Source organism: Colobus angolensis, unplaced genomic scaffold, assembly GCF_000951035.1.
Source record: "Colobus angolensis palliatus isolate OR3802 unplaced genomic scaffold, Cang.pa_1.0 Scaffold27, whole genome shotgun sequence".
NCBI classification, from domain to species: Eukaryota; Metazoa; Chordata; class Mammalia; order Primates; family Cercopithecidae; genus Colobus; species Colobus angolensis.
Genome location: NW_012115932.1, coordinates 2889619 through 2899997, shown reverse-complemented (window position 1 = coordinate 2899997; position 10379 = coordinate 2889619). Strand labels below are relative to the sequence as shown.

At 42.3% G+C, this 10379-nt stretch overlaps 1 protein-coding gene across 1 annotated transcript in view; it reads left to right on the top strand.

The window, feature by feature from the left end:
* The first annotated feature begins 1570 nt into the window (after positions 1-1570).
* EBF1 (early B-cell factor 1) overlaps positions 1571-10379 on the top strand; it is a 403442-nt gene continuing 394633 nt past the window's right edge. Inside the window, exons 1-4 of the mRNA XM_011947685.1 lie at positions 1571-1708; positions 2063-2219; positions 2791-2854; positions 3519-3574. Coding sequence (XP_011803075.1) covers positions 1659-1708; positions 2063-2219; positions 2791-2854; positions 3519-3574 — 327 coding nt within the window. The 5' untranslated portion in view covers positions 1571-1658. The remainder of the gene's footprint in view (positions 1709-2062; positions 2220-2790; positions 2855-3518; positions 3575-10379) is intronic.

The window sequence follows — 10379 nt, the reverse complement described above, 5'->3', positions numbered from 1 at the left end:
GCTCCGCTCTCCGCCTGGGCTCCGCGCTCCCCAGCCGCTGTGCCTTCGTCGCCTGCGGCCGGAGGACCCGGAGCTGTCTGCGAGGAGTCCACGCTTTGCCAGCACTTTCCCCTGCCTCGTCTGTGACTGTTTTCATTTTGTTTTAACCCAGAAGAGGCGTCTCAACACAGCATGTTGGATATCTGTGTTTTATGTTTCTATGTGATTGCTCTTTCTTTTCCGGCCGACTGTCTTTTCTTCTTTCCCTTCTTTCTTCCTTTCCCTGTTTCTTTTTTTCCTCTTTCTTTTTCTTTCTTTTCTTTTCTTTTCTTTTTCTTTTCTTTTTTCTTTCCTTCTTTTCTTTTTCCTTTTTCTTTTCCTTTCCTCTTCCTGCCTTTCTTTTCTCTTTCTTCCCTCTTTCCTTTCTTCTCTCCTTTATTTTCTTCTCTTCTCTCCTTCCATTTCTTTCGTTCTTCCTTCTTTCCTCTCCCTCTTCCTGCCTTTTCTTTCTTCTCTTCTTTCTTTCATTTCCTCCTCTCATTTCTTTCCCCCACCTTCCCTTAATTCCTCCCTCACTCTCTTCCTCCCTTCCTCCCTCCCTCCCTTTTCTTTCTCTTCTTTCTTCAGCTTCCCTCGTTTCTCCTCTTTCTCCTTTCCTTACCTCTATGTCCCTCCTGTTTTCTGGTCCCATTTCTCCCCTGAGTCTTCTCTTATTTCTGCTATCTGGTTCTCCTTCCCTCCCTCTCTGACTTTCAGTTTTTCTCAGTCTACCGGTAGAATAGCAACTCCCAACTTTAATTCTGACATCTCCTAAAAGTCTTCTCCACCCCCTGTCACCATGGCCTCTTCCAGCCCCTCTCTCACTCGCAGCTCCCTAGACACTAGACCGTGTGGCCTGAAGGCATTGCCCTTGGAGGTTGACCTGAGGGAACTTTCCTGGGCACACCCAAGGCCCTTTCCCAGGCTCCTGGTCCCAAGTGAAAAATGGCCTTTTCCCCACCCTTAAGCCACCAGCTGAGCTTGGGACAGTGGGAGATCTGGTGGCCCCAGGCCTTATCGGACTCAGAGTGCGGAAGGGGAAGAAGGAAGATGACTAATTACATCATCTCCAGTTTCCCTGGGCTGGGGACAAGTGTCCCTAACCCTGTTCCCATCCCTACTGAGTATTAGGATGAGGGTGGGTGGTAGTGAGAGTGAATTGGGTAACTGGGCTGGAAGTGAAAGTGTGTGCGCGGGGCGCTCGTGTGTGTTCGTGTATGTGTATGTGTATGTGTGTGCCTGTGCGCGCTTGTGTTGGGCAGGTCCGGCTGTCAGTGGCCGCCTGGCGCCCCAGGCGCTCCAGCCTCCCGTCGCCGGCCAGCGCGCTGAGCCAGCAGCCCCGGCCTTTAGGATTTCTGTAATGAGTGTGAGGATTTCTGCGGTACAGCGAAACTTTGTTAGGACAGGTCTTTAAGAAAACAGCCCTCTTCCCTTTTTCACAGCGACCACCCGCGACAGTTCTGAGCCCCGCCCTCGGACCCTTCTCCACATGCTTTTTGGTGGTGGGGGGGGGGGATGTGGCTTCCCAAGGCCAGGCACTCGCAGTTGGCCGGAGCGCGAGGGGTTCCTGGAGGGTGGCTGCTGCGGCGAGACGCCGAGCGTGTTTTCCATCCATTCCCACCTGCCCTGCTAGGTGAGACATGAGATTCGAGGGGTGCCAGAATAGAACTGTGGGTTCTATTCCGCGAAGGTGTGTTCGCTTCATCCACCACCACTTTTCTTCCTCCCCACGCAGCCCGTGTCAGGTAGGAGTAAATGCTTATAGCGTTTCATCTCGCGCGCAAAATCCAAACAAAACTTTCACACTTCTTCAGCGAGTTCTGAGGACGCACCCGTCCTTGGCGGAGAGGACCAGAACATGAGGGGACATGTGTGTCCCGTCGTCAGCTGGGTCTATGTCGCCTGAAGGGGCGTGAAGAGCGCCCACTGGATGTTTTGGGGGAAGAGGAGGTGGGTGTTTGAGGGTTCGAGTGTGTGTACAGGGTGACAAGGGGCGCGGGTCGGCGTTCGGTTTAGCCATCTAACTCTGCGTCTTTGGCCGCAGCGGGGTGGGTCTGGCCCGGGCTCACTTTGAGAAGCAGCCGCCTTCCAATCTGCGGAAATCCAACTTCTTCCACTTCGTCCTGGCCCTCTACGACAGACAGGGCCAGCCCGTGGAGATCGAGAGGACAGCGTTTGTGGGGTTCGTGGAGAAGGAAAAAGTAAGTGGGCGCAGCGCTGTCGCCCCTTGTCCCCGGCTCGGCTCGGGAGCAGGCCCAGGAGCCTTGGGCGGTGCGCCCTTCCTTGAGTGCAAAGCATCCATAACACACTTCTGTGTGGGGGTCCCCCAAGCCACTTCCCATCCCGGACGAACCCAGGGTCTTGGTCCACTGGCTCCTGCTCCAAAAAAGTTCTCACGGAGCCCCCAGAGCTAGAGAGAGACGAGCCTGGCTCTGCAATCCACAGCCTTGGGCACCCGGGATGAACCCGCCCTCCGCTACCAGATCACTCACCGCCTGCCTCTGGTGGCCGGGGCACGAGCCCCTAGGCCCTGGGAAGAGAATCGCCTGTGTGCGCCCGACGGAATTTTCTTTTGAGAGAGAGGGAGCAGTCAGGAACGGGGAGGGGGCGGAGAAGGGATCACAATTGGCCGCAATTTCTGCTGCAACCGTGGCTGGCTGACTGGCCAGCGGGGGTCCCGGCTGGGGGAAAGTTGCCTCGAAAGTTGGTCCACTCGCTCACTCAGACCTCTCTTCTGCATCTCTTGTGTCTTTGCGTCCTGATGCAACCCAGGAAGCCAACAGCGAAAAGACCAATAACGGAATTCACTACCGGCTTCAGCTTCTCTACAGCAATGGTGAGGCCCGGGGCGGGTCTGTGCCCTCACCCTGGGGCCCCAGGTCTGGGCAGGGGGCGCAGGGAGCTCCAGGTGGACGAAATCCTCCAGCGAAGGTCAGTCACCCGCCTTATTCGAGGTGGACCAGCCTCTCCTAAATTTCGCCTTGGAGGTTTCACCTGAGGAGGCTCCGAGTGGCCCAAGAGCCTTATCGGTCTCGCTTTTACCTGGGGCCAGGTGTAGTGCCTCATCCCTCCCTGAGCCACTTTCATTCTTCCTCCCTTATCCTGAGGCCTGTTCCTTTGGCTTAGCCCAGGCTCCAGGCCCAAGTCCCCTTGAGTTTAGGGGCTAGGAAGGGTCATGGCCTTGAAGGCTGCAGGCGAGAGCAGAGGGGCTCTTGTGAGAATAGACAAGTCGGGGTACCCCCATCCCAGTCCCAGCTGCAGACCTTGGGGTCTGGCTTCCGGGATCGCTAAGGCTAGGTCAGCAGCACCTCTCTGGACACTGGGGAAGGGAGATCCTGGCTGTATTTTCCAGGACAGTGGAAATTCCAATCAGCCTTAGAGCCCCTTTTGTGATATGTGTTTGGGGGCTTTGTTGTTATTTTTTGTTGTTTACTTACTGTCCACCCACCCTCCATTGCCTCTCACTTAATTCTGCTCCCTTCCCCCATTTCCAACCCTAGGGATAAGGACGGAGCAGGATTTCTACGTGCGCCTCATTGACTCCATGACGAAACAAGTAAGTTTCTTGATTTTGGGCCATGGGGGTCTCTAGGTCACAAAATTCAGGACAGTCAAGAAGCTAGTTGCTCCACCACAGGAGGGCTGGTACTCTAACTCTAAAAGCCAGCGGGGGCGGCTCAGACTACACTCGCACCGCCTTCCAGTGTCCATTCATGCACTTGCACCGCCGCGTGGGGATGAGGGCTCGACGGCCCCGTCCCTCCAAGGGAACTCGGGCCTTGTGAATTAAGACTGCAGGGTGCTGAGTGGCGAGAATAAGGGCTGAACTTCCTCTGACCCGGCCAGGGAGCCCTAAAGGGCGCAAAAGGTGCCCAGGGACCCTGGTGCGGAGTGGGCTGAACCTCTGAAACCCAAGCTAGCCAGGCCTCCCCGGGAGGCAGAGGGGCGAGGGGCTGCGGGGGCAGAGGAGGGGTGGCAGAGGCGGCTTCCCCAGGAATGGTGAGATGGGCTGAGAGCGCAGATGACCATTCTGCAGATTTGTTTTCAAAGCGAATGATGGTGAAGGTAGTGTTGAAAGAGGGAGCGACAATTGTTAGAGGATATTTTGCAAAAACCCTCCTGCTTTTGCCTCCAAGTTTGGCAGGAAGCCAGGCAGCATGAGTGAGCTTGTGGTCTTAAAGGTACATAGACGGCATTTTCTTAAGCTTCCAACACGCGGGTGTCAAGCAGTATACATTAAGGTTGAGTTATGGTTTAAAAGATACAATTATGAGCCGAGTCAGAAAAGAGGCCTGACGTTTTAATGAGGCACAGGAGCTTTTTCCCCTTCTTCTTAATTTTAAGAAAAAGTTTAGTTTCAGAATTAAGTAGCTGGTTAGGTAGTTGGAGGAGTTAGTAGCAGAAAAAAGACGACAGTTTTATTGGGTGGGGGAAAGAAATCAGAACAAAGAAAAAGTTATCCATTGTGTACTAACCAGCAATTTAGCAAGAGGATTAAAATTTATTTACTTGATTGTGATTTTAGAATGTTTCCTTTAAAATAAGAGAAATGATCTTCTTTCATAGATATTGGCTAAGAAAGTTTCAAATTAGGGTATATATGCATATTTAAAAATTGTTTTTAGATACACCACGCTGAAATATGTGGTAGAAATGCCACACTAATAAGCTGTTGGGCATTTAAAAAATCCAATATTCAAGAACCAATTTAATAACTATTTTTGATGATCACGTTCATATTTCAGTGTGACACAAGTAGAAAACAAGAGTATGAAATCTATTTTTTAAAATAAAAATAAATATTGATTGAAATCTGTTTCATGTCATTTGCCTAAAATATTTGGCTTTCTTAAAAATCTGTTTATTTCTCAGTTGATTGCTCAGAGTAAATCACCATTTAAACTTTTGGTCTTGGTTTTATTTTCTTTAATGGATTTAATCATTACATAGGATAATTCCCTTTCATTTGGACACTGCAGTTTTTTTCTTTTTTTGCCTTCCAAGGCAGAAACACAAAAGCCTGATTTTTAATAACTTTTTTTTTTTGCGATGTCAAAATAAAAATGTCTTAAGTGGAGTTTTGTTTTCAAAAATTGCCTTTGATACCCTGGATATCTTTTCCTGCCATTCTCATTACAGGAAAAAAAAAAAAAAGTTCGGAGGGAGAGGGGGAAAGTAGGAACTCTAAGACATATTTTCTATATATTTATTAGGATTTACTTTGTAAAAGATAAAAGGCACACCTACACAAATCAGTGCATAAGGCCTGTCTGCTTGTGCAACATTGACCAATGAAATATTAAATTATAGGTAGCACTATGAAATGAACAATTGTAAGAAGCACAGAATTAAGACATGTTTGAAGTGATTAATCGCTCTCTGATGTAAACCTCCTCAAAATTTTATTTTAAGTCTCTCTAGTCAAAAAGTGCCACTACTAACTGATTTTCCCATTATGGGATGAACTGACTTTATACTCATATAAAAATGAGGGAAGAATCATCTTTTGATTTTTTTAAAGCAATACATCAAATATCATTTTACTAACAAGGTCATAGAGCTTAAGAAGAACTGCAGCTTAAGGCATTCTTTGACCACTTGGTGTCATAAATTCTATCAGGAAAGAGGGAAGAAGAGAGACAGAAAGAGAGAGAGAGAGGAATAAGAACAAGATTAGTTTTATTTTTGATAATAGCACTTATGAGAAAGTCATTTGCCATAATATGACATCTCAGTAAAAGTCAAAATTATAAATGCATGCAATGATATATTTTGGTGGGGAGTGGCCTGAGAAAAGGTTTAATAATGAAGTCTAAAAAGTATCAGGAAAAGGAATACCTCAAAGCATACCTGTGTGCTATCATAATAATTGTTTAAATAACCGCTTCTCTGTAGCTTTCACTTTGAAAGGCAGTTTCTACTCATTATCCAATTGCTTGTTCTTTGATTATGTGCTGCAAGAGTTTTGGAAGTAGGTTAGCTTCTTGTCTACAGGGTTAATACAATGGCCTCCAAAAAGCAGATAGATCAGCGTGAAGAAGCTTAAGTTTCCCTAGGTGTGACATAAAAATAATTTATATTTAGCCTTAATGAGTAAAACAGTGAATCTTCATCTAGCTTGAAATTATTCTATCATAATTAAATACCAAGTCGGATTTAAAATTTCTTGAATCTTTGATTTTAGTTTAATACACAGTGGCTCCTTAAATCAGATGTAAGTCTTGATATAAACTGATTGATTAAATGATCACATTTTTTTCCTGTGAAATTCTTCCTCATAGACTATGGATTTTGATAATTATTTAGAGTACAGAATGAAACATTTCTGGTATGATAAGTTCTGATAACATCCATTGTGAAGGAATACCTAGCCACTGTTCAAGTGTCTTTTCTTAGCTGCCTGTTTATTATAACATTTTTCCTATCAGAGATGCAGCTTTATGTGAGTGATTTCATATCCTTGACTAGAAAGTGGGGTTAAAACACAAAATGAATTTTGGGCAAGCAAAAATTAAAACTATTTGTGCATTCTACATTTCCATAGACTGTTCTTGATCTTGGGCGGAATTAGCAGCATTGAGATAAAAAAGAAATGTACTCAATCAACCAAGATGTATTGGTATGACACAGTATTTCACACCTTTTCAAAGTGTCTCATTAGACTATTTTGGGTAATGACTCTTAATTTTTGGACTGTACCAGGAAAGATGAAGCTTCATTAGAAATAAATATGTAAGAATCTGAGATCCCTTATCCCTATGCCTTCATTGTAAAGCACACAGGATATAATATTTTAAAAATTCATCCACCAACTAGAAAATAAGAGGCTTGCTTTTGGGAAGGGTTGTTCAAAACCAAGTTTAGCTGGACTAAAAATAGTTTGTTTTCGTGTCATTACTGTTTTTGGTATTCCATTAGTGAGCATGCAGAATGCCCTGTAGGACCCAGAAGTTTATGGCTATTGCATCCAGAAACAATATCTACTGCAGAAGCTCAAATGAATCCAGTGGGGGAGGTCTGAGGTTTAGCGGGCATCCTGTCAGATTTTCATGTAGTATTTGAAATACGATTATATTCTGTGATTGCTATAGTGAGTTATTTATCTTTAAATAGTTTTTTTTTTTGAGTTTAGCTTGTCTTCCCTCTTACCATCTTGCTTTAAAAGAGTGATATTTTATAATTCAAAGAAGATACCAAATTGTATTAAGTTATCAAAACAAAACACTCTCTTCCCCTAAACAAAAGCTTGTTTGAGAAGCAGAAGATCGTAGTCACATAATCCTTGTATGTATGGATTTGAAAGTAGGTGATGTAGTGAGGAGACTGTGAAAAGGGTCCCAGGACAGTGGGGTCCAAGGTACAATCATCAGAAATGCTATCAGGTTTCTCTTCCCAGCTAGACTTCTTTATATATTTGTTTTGATCTTCCCAGTACTTTAAGTTATTGATGCAAGTGTATTTTTTTCCTATTGATTGTTTCATTATATCCTGCCATGGCTACATAGATTTGATTAACAATCCTTTCGGTTCATGGTTCTTCATTGGTAGATAAACACATTTTCAGTATATCAATAACTTCCCAAGGAATTCACTAGGCCAGCAGAGAGGTTCTTTCATATATTTGGGGAAATAAACAAACAAAAAAGGACATAGCAAGTTTATACTCAGAGGCCATATTTCAGCAGCTTTCTCTCTCCTTTGGTAACATGTCAAAAATGCAGGTGATTTAAATTTCCTTGCACATAGAGGAATGAAGAAGTTTGGAATTTTTATGCATGATCAGGACCTGTGTTTGGGAAAATGTAAACTCATCACAGTGGAAAATGTGTTGTTTGGAGTCTGGGGGTGAAAACAAAGCTGATGGTTTTGGAGAGATTGCCGGAGCCAGATGGCCTAGTACTTCCCCAGTCTGGCGGGCCAACTGCTCCCTCCTGGATAATATACAGCCATTTGTTCGGGGATATTTACGCTAGAGCTGTTTCCATGTGAATGTTTGAACAGCATTAAAAATGAACATATTAGTAGAGATGCATTTATTGAACTCGTATGACTGTACAAGATAGTCTGTTCTCTCTGTCTTATATTGCTGAGAGCAATGAAGGAGTGTTTGGACATTGGTGAATTGTCTACATAGTTGTTGAGCAAGAATGATCTGGTCTTAGTGAACAATTAAAACACATCAATGTTTGGAATCAGGCTAATGGAAATGATGTTAGCACCTACCTTGAAGCTCTGTTGTGAGAATTAAATAACTTCATACATGTTAACGACTTAGAACAGCAAATAGTACAAATTAAGTGCTTAATAAATTAGATGCCTTTATTATTATTATTATCATTATTGCCCCATTGGGTTGACAAAGCCAATTGTATTTACTAATATAGGTGCAAATGTAGTTTCCATAGGAGTGAAATATCTTTTATTTGTGCTAGAAAAAGAAATACAATATGGGATTGTTAGAGTGATTTAGTTTTTTACGGTGTTTGAATAATATAAGGGGTTTTAGCTCTTTGAGATATAAAAGATGCATTCTAAAGCTAACTGCTTTTGGTACGCGTTCTCTTTTTATTCAGGGCTGTGATGTAACTGAACAGCATACTGAATATGATATCATTCCTTCGCAACTTTCCTAATTCACTTCTGAAAACGGGCCTGCTTAGCTGTTGAGCTGAAATTACATCTTTGTAATTTGTTCACCAGTAGCCAAGCTGCTAATTGAAGCAAAATTTTTTTTTTATTTTATTCCACTACTAATGTTGGATTGCTGTTTGACATGTTGTTTATGAAATGTCAGATTTGTGGTGCTTCCTTTGGCATGGTTTAATTTTTAACTGGTGTGCCTTCACCTACTGGAAATTTCTAGGACCAGATTAGCTAGCACCCTTTTTCTAAATTTATTTTTTTTTATTTTTTAATGACAAGCAGTAGAACTTGGTGGTTGAATGTAATGATTATTATTACAGTGTGTTGATATTGTAGGTTGCATATCATTTTTTGATTAGCTCAATTCTTGGTAATTTGCTGCCAAAGGCTTGTTGACAGTTTGCATTCAGAAGACATTTCACTTGTGGTTAAAGCAGTTACTTTGTATATTCATGAACTTACTCTCTTAGGTGATAAAGTAGGTTTGGCCTTTTATTTTGTAAGGGGAAAAAGGAGTAACATATTTTCAGGGTATCATTTTGATTTAAATACAAAATTAGGAGTCTTTGTTAGTTACTGATAACCTTTCTTTCCCCTCCCTCCAACCCTTTCTACCTTCCTTCCTCTCTTTTTCTTAATTTCTTTTCCTTTCTTTCCTTCCTTCCTTTTTCCTTTCTTTCCTTCCTTCCTTTTTCCTTTCTTTCCTTCCTTCCTTTTTCCTTTCTTTCCTTCTTTCTTCTTTTCTTTTTTTCTTTTTCCTCTTCTTCTTCAACTAAGGATGATAAGTTTCCTTTTATTTGGTTATAAATCAAGAAAGGTTCCTAATGAAAATATTTTGTTTCTAAAAATCCTTTGGATTTTGCTGAATCAACGTCAAAAGTATTCTCTTCACTGCCTTTATTTTGGCATGGAACACAAAGAGTTAAAACTATTAGAAAAGTAAACACAGAAAAACCATGTTCAATTCTCTGTATTTCCTTTGGCATCCTATTGAAGTGTGATCCTGGTGTACATTCACTATGTATTTTTTCGTTTTACTGTGTGGTCTTTACCCATAGTAAGTTTCAATTAACTTTTAAGACCTAGAGGTATTTAAGAAAAGCTAGAATGAACTATGCTTCACAGTATGCCTTCCAAAACAGTTGCAACTGAGGCAGGTTTTGTATATTGATTGATTGGTTGGTTTTCAAAGATGTTACAGGTTACTTTATAATTGAGCGTTTGGAATTGATGGTATTTTATTCATAACAGTAAAATTTCCAGAGCTGTTTTTGCATAAGAATGTGAAAGTTTAACAGTTTCTATGTTTTCTTCTTCTTTTAGTTAATTATTTTAAATATCCTGTAAAAGCCCCTTAATCCGAAGTGAAGAGAGTATTAAAAAATAATACGAGATATTTTATTTCTACTTATTAGAGTATGGCAGTAGAAAAGGAAGGCTAGTATATCACAAAAATAAATCTGTTCCAAATATATCCACTTTTGACAGCTTGTTTGCCAATTTCACCAGGTTTTTAAAGTTGAGATGAGGTTAATGTTGTTTACTATTTAACTCTCCTTCTTATGCAAGCATTCCTGTCACCTTAAGGGATTTATTTGCCATTGGCAGGATTAATTTAAACATTGTTTTCTACTTGATATTGCATTTTTGTTTCTTAGGTTGCAAACCTCAACTTGATTCACTATCAACTGATTTACTTAAATAATATATTTTATATG